Source organism: Euprymna scolopes, chromosome 15 (assembly GCF_053919585.1).
Source record: "Euprymna scolopes isolate OS-2025 chromosome 15, ASM5391958v1, whole genome shotgun sequence".
NCBI lineage: Eukaryota > Metazoa > Mollusca > Cephalopoda > Sepiida > Sepiolidae > Euprymna > Euprymna scolopes.
Window position 1 is genome coordinate 105,889,381 of NC_136496.1, and position 23,136 is coordinate 105,912,516.

At 38.1% G+C, this 23,136-nt stretch overlaps 1 protein-coding gene across 1 annotated transcript in view; it reads right to left on the reverse strand.

The window, feature by feature from the left end:
• LOC145294210 (hatching enzyme 1.2-like) overlaps positions 1-23,136 on the reverse strand; it is a 57,004-nt gene that overhangs the window by 23,664 nt on the left and 10,204 nt on the right. The window contains exon 3 of the mRNA XM_080141320.1: positions 19,108-19,151. Within this exon, the coding sequence (XP_079997446.1) occupies positions 19,108-19,151 (44 nt within the window). The remainder of the gene's footprint in view (positions 1-19,107; positions 19,152-23,136) is intronic.

Consider the following 23,136-nt stretch of genomic DNA (forward strand, 5'->3'; position numbering starts at 1 on the left):
TAACAATTAAACGACAGTCACTCGGATGTAAGTGTGACACACAAAATAAATAAATAACACACACGTTATCCTATTAATATATAGATAATTAAGATAGCACCACAAATAATAGGAGCATTAAGATCAATCCCAAAGACCTTTCAAAAAAGAATACGAGAGATTGGAATCAGGGGGATGACTGAGAAGATACAGTGGATAATAATGAAAACGGCTGAAATATTCTGGAAAACTCTTGAATTTAGAGACTAATGCACATGACATATAAAAATTGCTATATATGTAAAACAAGAGAAACACCACATGGAATCATGAAAACTGAAACCATATAATTGTAAGTTACCTTCTCCCAAAAAAATAACTGTAATATCGGCATAAGATGGCGCATGCCAAATAATCGACAGGGTCAACAAGAATGGAAAGAACCGAGGAGAGAAAGCACTAACTAGACCTCCACGATGAGTATGAAGGTTTTTTTGCCACCTAAATTCAAGTAAAAACCAGTGGTCGCTATCAACGAGAGATTGATGGTAAACGGCTGTTGTGATAACGCAAACAAATTTACAAAATTATCGAAAGAGGTGGTTAGTACTGGACATCTGAGGAGACTTGTTCTCACTCAGACTTCAGGGAACGTCACAGGTTTTTAAATTTTTACTGACAGCCTGTGTGAAAACTCCCAGTGAATAATAATAATAATAATAATAATAATAATAATAATAATAATAATAATAATTAGAACTATGCAAACAACTGCATCTTGAACACCCGGCAAAATGATACAAGGAAAACCCGACAGCAGTACTTGAAATCGGAAATCATAAAATCCTATGAGACATGGGCGTATAAACAGATAAACCTATCCAAAAAAGAATACCAGATGTGATAATAGTTACCAAGAGGGAAATGTCCTACCAAATTTTAGATTTCGCCATACCAGCACACCACTGGGTGTATATCAAGGAGGCGGAAAAGCGAAACAAATACACTGAACTTGCCGAAGAACTTAAAGGTCTATGGAGGATGAAGAAAGTCAAGATAACACCAATAATAGTATAAGCACTAGGAACAATCCAAAAAGAACTTTGAGAAAAGAATGAAAGATATTGTAATCAGAGAGATGGTTGAGGAGATACAATGAATAGCAATAATGAAAACAGCTGAAATATTAAGGAAAATCCTCGAATTCGGAGACTAATACATATGATCTAAAAACGCTAATTGGAAACAGCAACAGAAGTAAAAAAAGAAAAACGTCACATGGAACTAATAAAGCTGAAAATGTATACTCATACGTTAGCTTTCCCCCAAAAGAATAAATAAGTAAAAGTTTTAGTGCCAGCATCAACTTCACTGCTCCAAATAGTTGTGAAGAACAAAGGAGGATGGAAAGACCGATGAAAGAAAGCACTAACCAGACTTCTGCTGGACTAGTGCGAAGAGGACTGGGACATTGTTACCGCCCAAATTCCAGTGCCGTTGCCCGTGATCAATCAATAGTAAACAGATATTGTGATAACGCAAATTCATTTGCAAAGTTTATCGAAAGAGGTTAAGAGTACTAGATATCTGGAGGGGGGGGGATTTGTTATTACACTAACTCTTAGGAGCACAAGTGAGTAATCTGATGATCGTGTGAGAACTCCTAGTAACAAGCGAATCCGATAAAACAAAAATGCTACGAGCCAGATATGGGGAAAACAAAAGGACCACAATGGCTGAATGGCTGAAAGACATGAAAGAAGAGTCACGACAAATCGAAGAAGAAACAGAGAATGAAATCAGCAAGGAAAGCCTCAAGACAATCCTACGAAAAATGGCAAAATGGAGAACACCAGGTCACAACGGAATACATGCATATTGGTTTTAAAAATTCACACCACCACATGAAAGGCTAATTCAGTACGTGAAAACATGTATCCAGGAAGCATATGTGTCAGAATGGATGAGCAAGGGTAGAACTTAACTGGTGCAAAAAGACGCAGAAGAAGGGACCATCCCCAGCAACTACAGGCATATAACCTGTTTACTTACAACGTGGAAAATACTAATTGCACCACTGAGGGAACAAATTCATTATTCCCTTCATAATCGCGGACTATTTCCCGAGGAACAAAAACGATGCCAAAAAGAAAAAAAAAGAAAAACATGATCTACTATATATAGACCAAATGATCCTGCAGAGGTCAAAAGTAGAAAAAAGAGTTTAGTCATGGCATGGATCGACTATAAGTAAAGCGTATGACAGGATCCTGCAAGTCTGGATAATAGAATGCCTGAGAATGTACAAAACTCCAGGCATGATTATCAATCTGACTGAAAATGCAATGAAACCACGGAGACTTGAACTGGCAGCTGATGGACAATACATAATTGAGATTAAAATACAAAGAGGTATCTTCCAATGTGATTCCCTCTCACTATTACTGTTCATTATAGCCATGATATCCCTCAACAAGTGTAGTATCTGTTCTGATGCTACACTTCACCTTTTCTGTCCTCGGTCAGTGGAGAAGAAATCCTTCATGACTGAGACAATTTTATTTTTGTTTCTATCCAGAGATCCTCTTTTTGGGGAGCTGAATTTTAACCACATTAAAAATCGAATCCAGTATAGGAGACTGTGTAAATGACACAAAAAAATAAAAAAACAGAATCAGACAGAAAAATGCATAATGCAGAACACCGAAAAAATAATTATCACAAGAGACACAGGAAAAAATGAACAAGATAGAAAAAGAGAGACAATGGATAACCAAGCAAAGAAAAATAGAAAAGGAAACAGCTACACTGATAATTCATAACGATGACAAAAGACGAGACTAATGAAAACACTTGGCTACAAAAAGGAAACCTAAACAGAGAAACTGAAGACTTAATAACAGCTGCCCAAGATAATGCAATCAGAACTAACCACATTAAAGTAAGGATCGACAAGACACAAGAAAACAACAAATGCAGACTCTGTGGACAAAGAGATGAAACAATAAACTACATAATAAGCGAATGTAGCAAACTAGCAAAAAAAATATAAAAATAGGTAAAATCAAGTGGGGAGGCAAAACATTGGGAATTATGCGGACAACTGCATCTTGAACACTGACAAATGGTACAAGCACAAACCGGCAGCAGTTTTTGAAAATGAGGGTCACAAAATTCTATGGCACATGGATATACAAACGGATAAATCCATCCAAGCAAGAAGACCAAATGTCATAATAGTTAACAAGAAGGAAAAGTCCTGTCAAATAGTAGACATTGCCCTTCCAGCAGACCACAGAGTGAAGATCAAACAGACTGAGACACAGAGCAAATACACGGAACTGACATAAGAGCTCAATGGGTTCTGCAAGATGAAGAAAATCGAGATAACACCACTAATAGTAGGAGCATTAGGAACAATGCCGAAAAACTTTGAAAAAAGAATGGGAAAGATTGGAATCAGAGGAATGGCTGAGAAGATACAACGGATAACAATGATGAAAATGGCTGGAATGTTAAGGAAACCCCTTGAATGTAGAGACTAACACACATGGGCTACAGGCACGGGCTGGACATATAGAAAATGGTACAGCTGTTAAACCAAAAGAACATCACATGCAATCATGAAAACTGAAACTGTATAATTCGAAGTTAATCCCTCTACTGTCCTACCTTCCACCACCCGTTTTTAAACTTGCGTCTATCAAATAATTGAGGGTATAGGAAGATGGAAAGACCTAGGAGGACTGGGATCTTGAAGAGGTTTATTTCCACCCAAATTTCTATGAAGACCAATGGTCTCTGCCAACGAGAAAGCAATAGTAAATGGCTGTTGTGATAAAGCAAATTAATCTTTGCCAAGAACTTTGCAGCTAATTCTACCCTTTGCGACCAAGGCTGCCACCCTCCAATATTTCCTCCTGTATCAGAAAACATGCTATGTAATATACAAATATCTGTACGTGATATTGCCAAGCTAATCAAAAACCTTAATTCCAGTAAAGCAACCGGTCCTGACGGTATTCCAATTATGGTACTCAAAAGACTTCCATCACCCTGGAAAATCTCATCAGTATGCCCTGTATTTAAGAATTCAGGTGATCGCTCATCTCCCTCTCAGTACAGGCCAATAAGTCTCTTGTGCGTCATGAGTAAGTTGCTGGAATCTGTGTTAAATAGAGAAGTAATCAACTATCTCAGCAAAAACAACCTTATTATTGACACGCAATATGGTTTCCGTTCTGCTAGATCTACAGTTATATCTCATAGGATTAGCGAATCTCTCGACGGAGGCTTCCTTTCTAGGGCAATTGCTCTTGACATATCAAAGGCCTTTGATAGAGTATGGTATAAAGATTTACTTCATAAGATCTCCAGCTATGATATAGCTGGAAATGTCTTCTCAATTATTAAATCATCAAATGTAAATTACCAAAAATTAAGCCGACTCCACAAATTGATAAAAGTTAATTATTGGATTTTAATTATGAGGTGAAGCTCGAATGATTCAAAATCGAGATAGATGACGCCAAAACATCCCCACATGAATATGGGAGGGGAGATTATCATCAAACAGCGTCCTGAATTGATAATTTAGCACTGGACTTATACTAAATAGATATAAATAAGTCCCTCGTACCTATTCCCTTTTTTTTCAAATGGAGAGCAGATAATGCAGTGGATGTGTTATCGGCAGCTCCAGTAACTCTCGCTTCTCCTTTTTTGTCCCTCAGTCCTCATTACAATGAGTGATTTTTCTGACAAAGGGTGAAGAAAAAGCTGCTTCCCAGATCGGTAGTACTTCGTGAACGGTAGTCTGAGATGTCGGAAATTTTTCTGTCTCTATGTCTATCCTTGTGGCCATGTCACTAGTAAGGGTGCTTGAGGTAAACGTTTCATCTGGGCTGACGTTATCCGCCTGATAGTCAGGGACCCGAACCTTAGATTAACCGCTAAGGAGGCTGTCCTATCAGCAAGTGCAAAGTACTGGGGCTGCTGTATTGCCATTTGGTGAATGGATTCTGGATCATGCAGTAGTCTCTGGTGGGGCCTCTCAATGCCATACTAGTGGGTAATTGTTACGGCTTTACCTTATCATGTGCTACATAAAACAAATTTCCTGTCCTTTTCTCTCTTACTTTCCCTCTCTATCCTGCTCTAACCAAGTATGCCGACCTGTTCCACAAATCCCAAAACCTCAACATGAAATATCTTCAGAAAAAAAAAACTCGAATAAACATAGAACCCCATCTTCCAACGTAGACCCCTACCACCATGTCTCCTTCTCCAACATCAGGGGTCTACGTTCCAACTTTCCAGAGGTTGAAACACAATTACAGGAGACGAAACCAGAGATATTCTTTCTAAGCGAAACTGGAATAGGGCCGACCACTTCCCTAGATGAGTTCATAATTAACGGATACGCTAACTTAACATCTAAATCTGACCCCCAAGACCGTCATGGGCATGGAATATGTGCCTACATTAAAGATGGCTTCCCATGTGGCAGGGATATCTCTAAGGAAGATCCTGATTTACCTTATATGTGCTTCCGGGTTGCACTTGCTTACACCACTACACTTATATTTGCCCTGTATCAGCCCCATAAGAGCGGAGTTACTATCTTTAAGAGTATATCTGAGAAAATAGACCACATCCTGTCTGTATATCCTTCGGCTAACATTCACACCTGTGGTGACTTCAACATCCATAACGTGGAATGGCTGACCCACTCAAATAAGACAGATGATGAGGGGAGGTTCTGTCATTATTTTGACATTGCCTATAACCTCACTCAGATTGTTTGCGAGCCCACCCGTGTGCCCGATACTACAGGTCAGTATGCAAGCCTTCTAGACAGTTTTCTCTCCACTTCCCCTGAGCTATGTTCATGTTCCGTTCTTTCTCCTCTATGATCTTCCGACCACTCCATCGTATCAGTTAAGATAAAAATGAAATGTAATAAGTCCCCAAACATACCCCTCCACCGTACTGTATACCGATACTCCATGGCTGACTGGAATAGCTTCCGTACATTCATATCTGATCTACCTCTGCATTCCATGTTTAAAAAGGATGTGTCCTCTATAGTATCAGACCTGACCGAACTTTGCAGCTAATTCTAACCTATGCGACGAAGGCTATCAACTCCCCATATTTCCTCCTATAATATAGAATACGGTAGGTAACATACAAATATCTGTGCATGAGGTCGCCAAGCTAATCAAGAACCTTGTAAATCAACTGGCCCTGACGGCATCCCAATTATAATGTTAAAAAAAGCTTCAACCAGAACTTGCTTCCATACTTACGAAACTGTTGAAGCGTTGCCTTAAGGAGAAGTGCTTTCCAACACCCTGGAAAACCTCATCAGTATGCCTGGTATTTAAGAACTCAGGTGATAAGTCATCTCCCTCTCAGTACAGACCAATAAGTCTCCTGTGTGTTATGAGTAAGTTGCTGGAATCCATATTAAATAGAGAAATAGTCAACCACCTCAATAGAAATAACCTTCTTTGTGACATGCAACATGGTTTCCGTTCTGCAAGATCTACCACAATTGCTCTTGACATATCAAAGGCCTTCGATAAGGTATGGCATAAAGGCCTACTTCACAAGATTTCCAGCTATGGTATAACTGGAAATGTTTTCTCTATTATTAAATCGTTTCTCTCTGATAGGCTCATAAGAGTAGTAGTCGATGGACAAAAATCAGAAGCCTGCAGTATTAATGCTGGATTCCCTCAGGGGTCCATCCTGGGCCCAACACTTTTCCTGATCTACATCAATGATCTCCCTAAACACATACTTAAATCATTCGTTGATATTTATGCTGATGACACGACCATCTATGGCAACACATCAAAGGCTGTAAATGACAAAGTTCTCTCTGATTCTCTCTCCTTTGATCTCGAGTGCGTGGTTCAGTGGGGGAAGACGTGGCTGGTTACCTTTAATGCATCTAAAACCCAGCTCCTATCTTTACATCATCAACGCTTTGATCCCCATCTGGCATCAATTGAAATGGATGGCTCTCGTCTAAGAGAAGCCCCATGTTTTGACAAGCTTCTGGGCTTGACCTTTACTCCTGATCTGAAATGGAACACGTACATCAAGTCTGTTGCCAAGGTCGCTGGAAGGATGGTGGGATCCTTCTACCGCTCCGGAAGATATCTCACTACTGATGCAATTTTCTATCTCTATAAAAGCCAAGTACGTCCAAGGATGGAATACTGCTGCCATATCTGGGAAGGAGCTGCAAAAAAACAGCCTATCCTGCCTTGACAAAGTACAAAATAGACTTCGTGGCTTAGTGGAGGATTCCCTTTTCTCTTCCCGGCAACCTCTCTCCCACAGAAGAGACGTCGCGAGCTTATCTTTGTTTTATCGTTATTTCCATGGCAGGTGCTCGCTGAGCTCCAATCTCTAGTCCCCCTTGCCAATCTTTTACGAAAAACACCCATCTAGCTGAAACCACTTTCAAAATTTTCCTCACTCTTTATCTGTGCCTCAATCAAAACGTAGATTCCATGAACAAAGCTTCTTTCTAAGAACTGCACGCCTGTGGAACTCTGTTCCATCTGCCTGCTTCCCACCTGATTACAACCTGGATGTCTTCAAGTCCAACGTAAAAAACTTCCTGATGACCGGCCCCTTAAGTAGACACTTTTATTAAATACCCACACTAACGTCCTGTACATGCAATAACCCTTACCCATGAGTGGCTTCCGGGCCTTGATAAGTGGTGATCACCTTGTAAAAAAAAAAAGAAAAAAGATAGGTTTATAAGAGTAGTGGTTGATGGATAGAAATCAGAAGCTTTCAGTATTAATGCTGGAGTCCCTCAGGGTCCATCTTGGGCCCAACTCGCTTCCTGATCTACATTAATGATCTTCCAAATCACATCCTTACATCATTCGTAGACATTTATGCTGATGACACTACTATCTATGCACATCTAACACCGTAAACGACCAAGTTCTCCTCTGATCTTGAGCATGTGGTACAATGGGAAAAGGAGTGGCTGGTTACTTTTATTGCATCTAAAACCAAGCTTTTATCTTTACATCATCAACGCTCTGATCCCCATCTGGCATCAACTGAAATGAATGGCTCTCGTCTTGGAGAGGCCTCATGTTTTGACAAGCTACATACATTAAATCCGTTGTCAAGGCCGCTGGAAAAATGGTAGGATCCTTGTATCGATCCAATAGATATCTCACTGCTGATGCAATTCTCTATCTATATAAGAGCCAGGTACGTCCAAGGATGGAGTACTGTTGCCACATCTGAGCAGAAGCTGCTAGAAAGGACTTATCCTGCCTTGATAGAGTTCAAAATAGAATTTGTAGTCTCGTAGGGAATGTCCTTTTCTCTTCCCTGTAACCTCTTTCTCACAGAAAAAATGTTGCAAGTTTATCTCTGCTTTATCGTTATTTTCATGGTAAGTGCTCGGCTGAGCTCCAATCTATGGTTCCCTTCGCCAAACTTTCACAAGAAACACCCGTCTAGCAGAAATCACTATCAATAATTCCCCCCACTCTTTATTTGTGTCTAAACCTAAACGTAGATTTCATGAGCAAAGCTTCTTTATTAGAACTGCACGCCTATGGAATTGTCTTCCATTTTCTTGCTTTCCAGCTGATTACAATATGGTTGTCTTCAAGTCTAATGTAAACAAGTTTTTGATGAGCCGTTCCATATAAGTTATAAATTTCAATTACTAACGATTACTATATTGTCCAATTTCTACTGTACATTCTGTAACCCTTATCCTCGAGTGGCCTCAAGGCATTGATAAGTGGTGATGACTATGTAAAAAAAAAATCTGCAAAGGTTAGTACTGGAAATCTGGGGAGACTTGTCACTCAGACTCCAGAGAATACCACAAGTTATTCTCAAAAGGAAATTTTTAATGATAGACTGTGTAACTACTCCGAGTGAGTAGTAGTAGTAGTAGTAGTAGTAGTAGTAGTAGTAGTAGTAGTAGTAGTGATAAAAATTAAAAACTAAAAAACTCAGAAAGTTGAGACTGCTATGAAACAATAATACAATGCCAACACGTCGAACTGTAAGAAAGTCGAGGTGATTCCCATTGTAATTGAAACAAAAGCCACCATAAATGGCTTAATCAGATTAACAAGACAATTTCTTTTCCAATTTTGCGAAAGGCTTGCCTGTTAGGAACGGCGATAGTGTGAATACAGCTTGAATGTCTAAAGTCAAAGGAATTGACCTGGTGTTCAAGGAAAAAAATCCAACTAAAACCATCCAAAGGCTTAGACTACTATGGAATGACCAGATCTCTGCTGGACAAGCACGAAGAGAACTGGGACCTTGGGGAGGCTTAGTGCTACTCAAATTCCAGTATAGACTAATGGCTACTGCCATCGAGAAATCAATGGTAAGCGGCTGTTGTGATGACGCAAATTTATTTGCAAATGCTATTGATGGAGGTGGAGAGAGCTGGACGTCTCGGGAGCCTTGTTGTCACTCAGCTTCCAGAGAACACCACAGGTCCCCAATCAGATCTTTTGTTGCTGCTGCTGTTGCTGCTAATAATAATAATAATAATAATAATAATAATAATAATAATAATAATAACAACAACAACAACCTTGAATGTTGTCCAAGAAATTCACTTATATTTTAGAATTGGATTTTATCTTATTTAATTTTTTTTTTACATGGAAGTCACCACTTATCAAGGGTCAGAAGCCACTCGGGGATAAGGGTATTGCATGTACAGTAATCAATGGGATAGTATCGTAGTAATCGTTAGTATTGGAAATTTGATAAAGTGTCTTACTTAAGGGGGCGGTTCGTCAGAAATTTGTTTATGTTGGAGTTGAAGACATCCAAGTTGTAGTCAGGTGAGAAACAGACAGACAGAAGAGAGTTACACTGGCGTGCACTTCTAAGAAAGAAATTTTGTTCATGGAATCTACCTTTTGGGTTTGGCACAGTTAAAGAGTGGGGGAAATGTTTGACTGGTTTCAGCTAGACGGGTGTTTTCGTGAAAGATTGGCGAGGGATTGGAGCTCAGACGAGCGCTTGCCAAGGAAGTAACAATAAAACAAAGACTCGTAACGTCTCTTCTGTGGGAGAGAGGCTGCAGGGAAGAGAAAAGGGCATTCCCCACTAGGCCACGAAGTCTAGTTTGTACTCTGTCAAGGCAGGATAGGCTGTTTTTAGCAGCTCCTGCCCAGATGTGGCAACATTACTCCATCCTTGTTGTTATAACCCGTTTAATTTACTCTATCTCACTCAAATTAGTTTAATGTATTTATTTATTTATTCCCATGCACGATTAAAACTTGTCTTAATTCTTGCTCGGCTACGCGGAACAAAGAGACGGAATTAGTCAACGTGAATCTATTGTGCTTATTGAAAATTATAATAAGATACATTTCGTAAAACACAAAATGCTAAAATTGCTAATGAAAAAAATCCAGCTCGACACACACAAGAGACCGAAGTAGTTGTCATGAACCGTTCAATTACTCTATCTCACTCATACAAGGAGAACCCATCTTCTAGTTTTTCACTGGAAGGGATACGAAAAACTTTAATCTAAGCGCTCACTTAAATCCGTGTGTGCGTATGTGTGTGTATATGTCCTATTCTTTTATGCGTCCCTTTATGTGCGTGTGCATCATATCTCTCTAGATGAGAGGTAAACACTATCTCTGTGATAGAACAACAGGTACAACGATGCTGAGCTTGGTGTTGCCAGAAACACCACAATGTGAAAAATATTTCAAATAGTTACATCAAAAGAAAGATCTGTTAGTCTTGATCGATAGGTGCTCCCTCAGTGGTCAGCGTGGGGATTCGGGGGTCTATCCTATCGTTGTTGGTTCTTTTAATTTCAGGAAGAAGAATATCATAGGCACCGAACGGGTAAATATCCCCTCTAATTTCAGATACGAAAATAATAGAGATGAAGCACAGGGCAGCAAAATTAACCACATAGACCAAAAAGCCGGAGGAAGAAATCGACAGTAAAAAAGAATAAAATGGTAATCGAATGCTATTACAGAAGTCGCCTCAAAAGAACGAGGCTATCGGAAACGGAAGAAAAAGTTATGGGATATGCCTACGGACTACAATACAACGGAACAAATAATCGCAGACCAAGCGAAAGTTATTCTTAATAAAGGTTAGCTTTCAAATCTAGAACTAATGGAAATATGGAATGTGGAAACGGCAGTAACCCTATGCGTGTTTAACTGGCTTCCTCCAAAAGAGGAAGTTCCGTGAGAGTATGAAATTCACAATCGGTCCTCAGTCACATGTACATCTCCGTTAGGGAAGATGACGACTTGCAGAGAGGTGTTGACGTTCTCCTACGGACAGTGCCTGGAATTCCCAAATTTGTCAATAATCTGGTACTGACCAGGTTCAACGTTACTTAACTTCAGTGATCTAACAAAAACCGGTGTGTCAACGTGATTATTCCGTACGTATGGAAATATAACGAAAGATAAATAATGAAACAGACCAAGAAACATTCCTCAACGGATCCCCACACGTATAAATCGTACATATAGAAGACCTGCAGAACTTAAACATTGCGAACGTGGAGACTGAGAACTACGAAACAGAACTGAGAATGAAATAAAAGTAGAAAACATCATAGAAATTATGAACGAAAAAAACTCCAAATTAACCAAGAGTGGAAGAAATTAAAAGCAGAAACAGAAAATTTGAACAAAGTCCTCAGATACATTCCAACAGATACCATTAGAGACTGTATACACCTGCTAAGACGGTAGGTATAAAATTTGCAGTAGAAAAAAAAACGGACAAAAAAAAATGGACCGAAAAAACCTGGATGGGAATTCAGGCTGGAAAGCCAGCTCAACAAACTTAAAAATAATTCAAGGCGATACACAAGATAAAAGAAAACAGAAAAGGGTAGAGCAGTTAAAATATGAACAGTTTAAATATAAAAGGAGAGACTAAGCAAGAAACAGAAAGAACTAAACCAAAAGAAAACAGAAAAGAAGGAAGATTAAGACGATACATATACAAATTGGAACAGCACAAATCAAAATACCCCTTTGGAAACACTGAAAGCCAATTTTACAGTTTTAAACGGGAGAGGACAAGAACAGAACACCCGGACGGACAGAAACAAAACTCTACTGGAGCAAGATATGGGAAGAGCGACAAGACCACAACACAAATGTCGGATGGCTGAAAAACATGAAAGAAGATTTACAACGAATCGAAGAACGAAATCAGCCAAGAAACACTCAAGAAAATCCTAAATGGCAAATTGAAGAGCAATAGTCCAAGATGGAATATGCGCATACTGATTCCCAAAATTCACTACAGGAAATGCTAAATCAAAACCTTAAAAGATTTTTTTTTTACAAAGACTCACTACTTATCAAGACCCGGAGGAGGCCACTCGAGGATAATGGTTAATTAGTGTACAGTGGTCAAGGGGAACATGTCATAGTCATCGTTAGTAATGGAAATTTTGTAAATTGGATTACTTAAGGGGGGGCTCATCAAGAATTTGTTTACGTTGGGCTTGAAGACAACCATATTGTAGTCAGTTGGAAAGTAGGAAAGCGTAACAGAGTTCCACAGGCGTGCAGTTAAGAAAGGAGCTTTTTTCATGAAATCAACGTTTAGGTATATCTATATTGTATCCAAACGTGTAGTTGGTTCTGCACAAAGCCTCAGACATTATAAACATATCGTCTGTGTGGAGATCGGATTAACTTAGTTGTGGCGGACTTCATATGTCGAAATCGACGCGAGTATCAGACTAACGGAGCATATTAATGTTTCTGTCATCCATTAAATTTCACACCCAAGTTTATATGTAGATTTTTTAATATATCTTCATGCATACTGTACGTCGTTACATGTCACTGTGATTGTAGGTGTAATTCGTGGTTATAGCATAAATGTGACAATGGTGGTCATAAATAATAATGATTAAAGAAAATAAGCCGAGCTAAAAAGTAAAAGAAAACACTTTCAGATATTATTAACTTGTAGATTAGCTTTCATCTTGTATACTCTGCAAACAAGTGATTAGAAGTTGACCGTTTTATGATACGATCGAACTTATCGATAAAACAGCTGGTTTGTTTAATTTATTAACAAAGGTCTGATTTTATTTGAAAATGGATGGATTTTCGCAAAATAAAATAATATTGATTAGATTTTAGAACAAACTTTTCACCTACGGACATTTTCTTTTGGCTTTTCTTTTTTTTATTCGAAGGTATCCGTTTATCAATGTCTAAAAGCCTCTCGAGGATAACAAAGGGTGTTAAATGATCAGTAATGGCGGAAACTGGGTAGAACTTGATTATTTAAGAGGAAGACTCAACAAAAACTTGTTTACATTGCACTTGAAAACGGCCATGTTATAGTCATCTGAGAAGCTGGACGGGAAGTTCTGGAAATAATTTTGCTCATGGAAATTTCGTTTAATTTTGGGTACAAGTAGAGAGTAAGAAATGGTTGAGAGAGAGAGTAAGAGAAATTGAATACCGAGTCCAACTCGCTGAGAATAAGAATATTTTTGGCCTGTCCTTGGACCAGACTTCAAATCGAATCGAAAAGAACGTTAAAAAGTTTCAAACTTTTGCTATTAAATAAGACAGTGTTGCGTTATCGTAAAACAGGAAAAGGTAAACGGCTTCCACGAACAAAAATGTATTCTTAAAAACACTTTATAGATACATAAGTGATGGAACAGTTCCAATATTTTTCCCGATTCTGATACAATTATCGATTCTGTAATAAATTCCTGATTCCGATAAAATTACCCTTTCCGATTCCGGTTCTTTATAAATCTCTAAATATTTAACTCTAAAGTTATTTCACCCAATTACCGTAAAAACACATATATTTTCTCAAACGTAAAAGTTCACTTGTGAGCAAGATTTTAGTTTCACTGGTAATTTAAAATCAACAAATATTTATTGTCTTATTATCATTACCAGCAGTATAAGATTTTATTTTAAACAAAACCAAATAAAAAAAAATAAAGGAATCGGTTTTGGCATAGGAAAATACGAGGGGCGTGCAATAAGTAATGCCCCTGACCCACTTACCATAGCAGTAGAGCAACGAAACTTGGCACAGTTATTAGTCTTTCTCTACATAGGAACCACCCAGAGTTATGCATTTCTCCCATCGTTTGATGCAGCTCATGGAGACCGTTTTTGTAGAACACCCAGGTTGGTTCTTCAACCACGACGTAACTTCAGAAATCAAGGCTGCATCATCTGGGAAACGCTTTCCTTTCAAAAGCAACTTCATGACTGGGAAGAGATGAAACTCGGAGGGTGCAAGGTCAGGAGAGTAGGGAGGATGGGGAAGGATTTAATAACCACACGCCCGTGCTTCTGATCTGGCGACATGCGAGTTGTGGACCGGAGCGTTGTCCTGCAGGAGGAGGGTACCTTTGCTGATCTTGCCCCGCCTCTTGATTTTGATAGCTTCCCTTAATTTCCTCAAAAGTGAAGCATAATAGACTCCTGTAATTGTGGTACCCTTTGCCAGGAAATCTGTCATCACTACTTCGTCCTGGTCCCAGAAGACTGTGAGCATGACCTTGTCAGCGGAGGGCTGCACCCTTGCCTTCTTTGGAGGTGGTGAGTCCAAGTGCTTCCACTGCATTGACTGGGCTTTGGTCTCTGGATCATAGTGATGGGCCCACGTTTCATCCTGTGTAATCAGTCTTTTGAAAAACTTTGACTCATCTTCTTGGCACATCTCCAAATTCATCCTCGAGCACTCGACGTGTTCTCACTTCTGAAATGGTGTGAGCAACCTGAGAATCCATCTGGCAGACACCTTATGCACATGCAAATGGTCATGGATGATAGTTTCAACAGACCCTGTACTAATCTTGAATCTTGGGCTATTTGGCGAATAGTAATGCGCCGATCTTCCAAAATGACAGACTCAGTTTGACGGACAGATGCCTCATCAATGGCAGAAAGATGGGGGCGACCAGGTCTGGAAGCTGTTTCCACAGACTTCCGGCCATGTTTGAATTCACGATTCCAGCGTTTTACAAGGTCATATGATGGGGTATTATTATCATAAGTTTCTTTTATTTTCTCAAAAGTCTCCTGTGGTGTGCGTCTTTTCAAATACAAAAACCGGATCACTGCTCGACATTCAACAGGCTCTATTTCATACCTGACTCAGTTCAAACACCTGTAAAACAAAAACCACAATAAGTTCAGAGCTGTAATTTGTAATTTGTAGAGATATAAATCATTGCACGTGCAAAATTTCAGCTAGATAAGACAACTGGAAGTGGATAAGGGGCATTACTTATTGCACGCCCCTCGTAGACACATTTTTTTCCGATTCCGATATCTCCAAAAGTTCTGACTTTTTCCTATTCCCGAAACTACATTAACAGCAAGAATTATATGTTTGAGCGGATCTGAAACACCAACCGCGGTATTTCAGACCCCCCCCCTGTACATTTTTGGAGGCATACCTCTTTGGTGGTTATTTGAAAGCATAACATTATGCATCTATTTTGTTTCATTGGGAACAAAGTGATAGTCAAGGAAAAGTGTTATATTGTTGTTCTTTACGAAAATTTGGAGGGTACGTCTTTTTTATATACAAGTCACCATTTATCAATGCCCAAATACCACTCGAGGATAAATGTTATTTGGACAAGTAGACGGTAAGATATCAAGGGTCTTTTTAACGCTGGTTGTAACTGGTAGATTTGGAGTTGATTATTACGTTTTTGAACCCGTGGCGCAATGGTTAAAGTACTTGGAAAACTTCAATTATAAAGTGGTATTCTTCTGAAGGTTGAAGGTTCAGTCCTCAGTGTATGCGACCGAAAAATACAATCGCGAATTACTTGGGACTTCAATCTAGTTATGGCTGACATAACGAGAGCATACTACTCCTTGAAGTAAATAAATGGTTCTGTTCGAAATTCTGTGTAGATTCCCGAGTTCGGTAGTTATAATCCCGAGTTCGACCGGATACACCTGAAGACGGTCGGAGGTTACATCGATCGAAATGTTGTGAATAAATGTAATTGATTATTAAAGGGGGCAGCTTAACAAGGATTTGTTTACATTGGATTTGAAAAAAATGTTATAGATAGCCAGGAAGCAGCTTCCTAATACTGTGTTCCACAAACGAGCAGTTCTAGAAAAGAAACTGTGCTCATTTAAGTTCAGCTTAGTTCATGGTGTACAGATTGAGAAAGAGGTTTTATCGAAAGTGGTTGTACCTAGACGAGTTTTTGTTATGAATGTTTTTCAGAGAAACCATAAAATGGAGCTCAGTCGAGCACTTGCCATGAAAGTGAAGATAGAACAGATAAAGGCTAGCAATGTCTCTTCTGTGAAAAAGAATATGTTGGTGCCTGCTTTGTCATACACGACGCGAGGAGTGATACCCCGTGTTCCAGAATAGTTATTATTAGGGCTAGGACAACAGCATATTCTTTTCATTGTTTTGACTCTCGAGTGTGTATCCGTTAATATCTTATATGTTTTTATATAGAGTAATGTGGTTATCGGTTGATTAACTGTGTCGGATATATACTCGAGAGTCAACACAATGAAAAGAATATTCTGTTTTCATAGCCCTGGTTATTATATTCACCTATTGTAAACGCACTGAATATATATCTTTGAGTGTTTTGAAAGATCGTGTGTATCTAATCAGAATTATTTCTAGAAAAACATCGGGTACTTGGAGGAGTTACTACGTGAAGATTGCCAAAATCCCTAAGTGAAAGTGAGTTTTTTATAGAATGAACTGGATTCGAACTTGGAATACGTAGGTTGTCAGCTCGTGTTGTTAACGATTTCACTACTGTCACCTCCCAATTTTATAACAAGAGATACTGCAGGAACACTAGTTTTATATTATTTGGAATATTCGAACTACTGTACTCATCTTGACTGGCCCGCACGCCCTCCGGGGCCCGGGTGACAAGATAAAAGTGTAGTATCTGTTCCGGCAGATACTGCACTTAAGATAATTTGTACCAGTCAATGGAGGGGAAACCCTCTATACTGGGACAATTATTATTTTTGGTAACCAGAGTGCCCCCTTTTTGCCTACTTTTAGGGGAGCTGGTTTTTACCTCACATTAAAAACGGCCTTGTGCCTAATTTGCTCAGTGGGGGAGCAAATAAATACCATCTGTTCCGGCAGATGCTGCACTTAAGATAATTTGTACCAGTCAATGGAGGGGAAACCCTCTATACTGGGACAATTATTATTTTTGGTAACCAGAGTGCCCCCTTTTTGTCTACTTTTAGGGGAGCTGGTTTTTACCTCACATTAAAAACGGCCTTGTGCCTAATTTGCTCAGTGGGGGAGCAAATAAATACCATCTGTTCCGGCAGATGCTGCACTTAAGATAATTTGTACCAGTAAATGGAGGGGAAACCCTCTATACTGGGACAATTATTATTTTTGGTAACCAGAGTGCCCCCTTTTTGCCTACTTTTGGGGGAGCTGGTTTTTACCTCACATTAAAAACGGCCTTGTGCCTAATTTGCTCAGTGGGGGAGCAAATAAATACCATCTGTTCCGGCAGATGCTGCAAGCTATGACTAGCTAGGACTAGCTATGACTAGCAAAGACCAGATGTGGGGGCAACCCCACATGCCTGACCTTTAACCAGCTCCCATTTCCCACCTCTCGGGAGCTGGTCCCCCCTTTCCCTTCCCCCTCCCTTCACTCCTCACATTAAAAATCGGCCTTGTGCCTAATTTGCTCGGTGGGGGAGCAAATAAATACCATCTGTTCCGGCAGATACTGCAAGCAAAGACCATATGTGGGGGCGACCCCACATATAAGACCTTGGTCAATGTGGGGGCAACCCTTCATACCAGTTGTCACCGTCCAGCTCCCCTGCTCCCCGGGGAGTTGGTCCCCATTTCCCCTTCACTCCTCACATTAAAAATCGGCCTTGTGCCTAGTTTGCTCGGTGGGGGAGCAAATAAATACCATCTGTTCCGGCAGATACTGCAAGCTATGACTAGCTATGACTAGCAAAGACCAGATGTGGGGGCAACCCCACATGCTTGACCTTTAACCAGCTCCCATTTCCCACCTCTCGGGAGCTGGTCCCCTTTTCCCTTCCCCCTCCCTTCACTCCTCACTTTAAAAATCGGCCTTGTGCCTAATTTGCTCGGTGGGGGAGCAAATAAATACCATCTGTTCCGGCAGATACTGCACTTAAGATAGTTTGTACCAGTCAATGGAGGGGAAACCCTCTATACTGGGACAATTATTATTTTTGGTGACCAGAGTGCCCCCTTTTTGCCTACTTTTAGGGGAGCTGGTTTTTACCTCACATTAAAAACGGCCTTGTGCCTAATTTGCTCAGTGGGGGAGCAAATAAATACCATCTGTTCCGGCAGATACTGCAAGCTATGACTAGCTATGACTAGCAAAGACCAGATGTGGGGGCAACCCCACATGTCTGACCTTTAACCAGCTCCCATTTCCCACCTCTCGGGAGCTGGTCCCCTTTTTCCCTTCCCCCTCCCTTCACTCCTCACATTAAAAATTGGCCTTGTGCCTAATTTGCTCAGTGGGGGAGCAAATAAATACCATCTGTTCCGGCAGATGCTGCAAGCTATGACTAGCAAAGACCAGATGTGGGGACAACCCCACATGCCTGACCATTAACCAGCTCCCATTTCCCACCTTTCGGGAGCTGGTCCCCTTTTTCCCTTCCCCCTCTCTTCACTCCTCACATTAAAAATTGGCCTTGTGCCTAATTTGCTCGGTGGGGGAGCAAATAAATACCTACTGTACTCATCTCGGTGTTATTCTCACAACCTTCGGCCGAGGCCGGTTACATCGATCGAAACGTTGCGAGACTAACGCTAAAAAATGAGAACAATAGTCCGAATAATCCAAATAACACGAATTATAAATCCTCATCTAAAAAGTTCATCGAAAATCCAATTTTCTTGTTTTTCTTTTTTGTTTCATAAATTATAGACGCGTATGCAGGTCCCGTTTATTCTTATAAATGATAAATGTGATTTTTAATTTACATCGTTTATTTTTTACCAAAATCTCAAAAAGTCAGGAATAAATAAAAGCTCGATGAATTCATAACAAAATACTTACAAAGGGATTTACACCAGTTAATTCGATGTCTCCTTCGAATAAACCTATAAAATAAAAATAATATAATATAATAAAAACAAAAATGAACAACTTTTCCCAGAAAATGAAAAAACATTTTTTCATCTGAAATATGTTGTATTTGTAATTCCTATTCTCTTTCTCTCTCTCTCTCTCTCTCTCTCTCTCTCTCTCTCTCTCTCTCTCTCTCTCTCTCTCTCTCTCTCTTTCTATATATATATATATATATATATATATATATATATATATTCTCTCTCTTTCTCTTTCTCTCTCTCTCTCTCTCTCTCTCAATATATATATATATATATATATATATATATATATACATTGAGATATATATATATATATATATATATATATATATATATATATATATATATATATATATATATATATATATATTACATCCCGTGCAAGAATTATGTGCAAATCGATATTTTTGTTCTAACTCCGATAGTTTTCAATAACAATTCGTGAAACTTCGCACGTTATATGGCAACACTAATGCATGCGCAGGTATAAAATTTTAAGCTGATCTGCGCAATAGCAAGGAAACGGTAGCCATTTTGGTAACTTGCAGTTTTTTTCAACGTGCCAACTTTATATGCAAGATGGGACGTAAAGGTGCTTTAAGTCAAACTGAGAAGCCTAAATTGCTCAAAGGCTTTATAATATGATTTCCACCTTAGAAATTGCCAAAGAATTACACCGTGATCATCGTACAATAAAACAATATTGTACTAACCCTCAACTTTGCAACGGACGTTCTGACAAAGGGAAAGTTCGTAAGAAACCATATCTGTCACGGCGAACAATGAGCAAGATCAAGAGAGAAGTTCACCGTAACCCACTTGAAACTAGCAAACAAGTTTTTGAAAAAGCTGGCGTTCCTGATGTGCCCAAATCAACTTGTTGCCGTATCCTGAGGACGATTGCAAAATTTGGAAAGCCAGAGGTTCGCTCTCAATTGAAGGATATCCACAAGAAAAAGAGGATGGAGTGGGCAACAGATAACATGAAGGTGAATTGTAAAACCGTTTTGTTCACCGATGAGTGTCGAGCGACCCTTGATGGACTCGCTGGGTGGAGGGGAGGATGGTACCATAATGAGGGTCTACGTCCCCAAAAGATCAAGCGTCAACAAGGAAGTGGTGGTGTGATGTTCTGGGCTGCAATCATTGGCAATGATCTGGCAGGACCATCCAGAGTCGCAGATGGAGTGAAAATTACCGCCAAACTCTACATTGACTTCATTAAGGAACACTTTGAACCTTGGCACAAGAAGAAGAATTTTGCATTCCGGAAAAAGATGGTATTCATGCATGATAATGTACCGTCTCATTCTGCAAGGATAGCCACTGAAGATTTGGAGAGAGTTTTTGCCTGTTCTCCAGATTTAAATCCCATCGAAAATCTGTGGATCATCTTAAAACAAAATATTTACTCCGGAGGAAGGCAGTACAACACCAAGAATGACCTCTGGAATGCTATTCTGACTGCTGCCAAAGACAAATCAAAAGTTTGACATCTTCAATGGACCAAAGGCTTTTTGCTCTTGTCAATAAAAATGATAATTATATCAGATATTGATTGTACTATGAAACCATATTGAAGTTATTAGTTCTTTGTTATTGTTGTTCTCAATTTACAAATTCCTAGAATAAATGTTTCGATGATCTTTTAGCACTTCACCATATTTTAGCATTGGTTTTCATATAAAGTTGGCACGCTGAAAAAATGCAAATCACCAAAATGGCTGCCAATTGTTTATTACTGTGCAGATTAGCTTAAAATTTTAGATTTGCGCTTGTGTTAGTGTTGCCATATAACGTGCTAAATTTCACAAATTTTTATTGAAAACTATCGGAGTTAGAACAAAAATAGCGATTTGCATATGATTTTGGCACGGAGTGTATATAGTGTAATAGACAGGGTCTAAATGAGCAAAGTCTCTGTAAAATATATTTAAAGGTGCTGTGCTGTGCTCTGAGTACTGCAGTTATGATAAGCTCAATAGGTGTAATTACATAGAGCTATATATATATATATATATACATATATATATATATATATATATATATATATATATATATATATATATATAAAGTGTGTGAAATTATAAATCAAGTTTTCATAGGAAGAAACATAAAATAAATCATGTATAATCGTTACAGAAACGATATCATTATATATATTCATTCGATATTTACAAAATAAATCCATCGAGAAATAAATAAAATAGTTTGGATATTGTCTCCTCATCAGCATAAATAGAATGGGAGGGAGGAGAAGACACCAATTTTTAACCAGCTTATTAAAGTAAATATAGTTTGTGAACCTTTTCTTTTAACCGTAAGGAGGCCTCTCGGTGCGCAAACCTTTGATAGATAGAGGAATAGTATGAAACAATTAGATTTAAATTCTGTAAATTAAATTTTTCAACAGTTTACATTTAGATAAGCCTATTTTTCGATATTTTTTTATATTTTTCGATATTTTCGCTGAAAAATAAACTGTTGCAAAATTTAATTTACAGAATTTAAAAAAATTGCTTATATATATATATATATATATATATATATATATATATATATATATATATATATATATATATATATATATATAAAGTTAATATTAATACCAGACCTCGAGCTTTTAATAAAGTACATACATATATCGGCGCTACTTCAACATTAATTAAGAAAAGAATATCAAACCACATTTCTTCTTTAAACAACCATAATTCTAATAATAACCAAGGAACTTCTCTAACCACTTTAATTAAAAAACTTAACTCTAACAATACCCCCTTCTCAATCAAATGGACTATCATAAAAAAAGTTATCAATCAAATGGACTATCATAAAAAAGTTAAGTCTTATACTCCAGGCTCTAAGTGATGTCGCCTCTGCACAACCGAAGCTATAACTATAATTACTTCCCCTCAAAGTAACAATATAATAAATTCTAAAAATGAACTGATTTCTTTCTGTAAACATAAGTCCAAATTTAATTATGGCAATTTTGAAATTACATAGTTATTACTTTTAACCTTTATATAGATATAAAAAAAATTTCTTTAGCTTTATCGTTTTTCTACATACTTCTTAATACTTTATAATTTAATAATCTTTTATTTTAATTCTTTATCTCTTCTTTGCATGGCCGGTTATTTATCTGCATTTTCTGCTTTATTCTTTAAACTTTCCTATCTATCTAATATATTAATCTACCCACACTTTCATATCTTGTATGTATATTTACTTATATTTTACTATATGCATTTTTTCTTGCTTTTTCCTGAATTTGCAGATACCGGCAATCCTCTCCCCTTTTTTTATTTTATTTTTTATTTTATATTTTACATTTTATTTTTTATTTTTATTATTATTTATTTATTTATTTATTTATTTATTCTTTATTTCTTCTTTATTTTCTATTTATTTATTAATTTATTTATTAATTTATTTATTTATTTTCCATTTAGTGTCGTCTAACAACTCTTGCTGACATTTTTAAGTGATGACCTGTACATTTCAGTTGACCTATATTATTTTGCCCTATATATATTTTTTTCGCGCCTTTAACATTTCCTGTCTGGGTCATTTTGACTTTTGTTTCCCTTTATTTTATATTTTATATTTAACTTTATCATCTCTATTTTTTCTCCTCTTTCTCTTCCCTGATCTTTCTTATTTATTTTTATGTTTCGAAAGTAGAGTGAAAAGCATATCTTATTTTTCTTTTATTAATATTATCGGAATCTTTTTTGTTTTCCTTGTACACATTTTTGTGAATTATTCCATGGATTTCTGCCTTTGGATTATTATGGACCATCTTCTTCCAATTACGGGATTTCCTTGGATTTTACTAGTACAGATGGAAATTCTTTTAACTTTCTTGTAGTTTTACATTTGGATTTTGCCGTCACTGGATTTTTATCTTCCACCAGACTATCCATTCATGTGTAATCACCTTTTTCTTCACCATATTCCCTCTGCTTCACTTTTT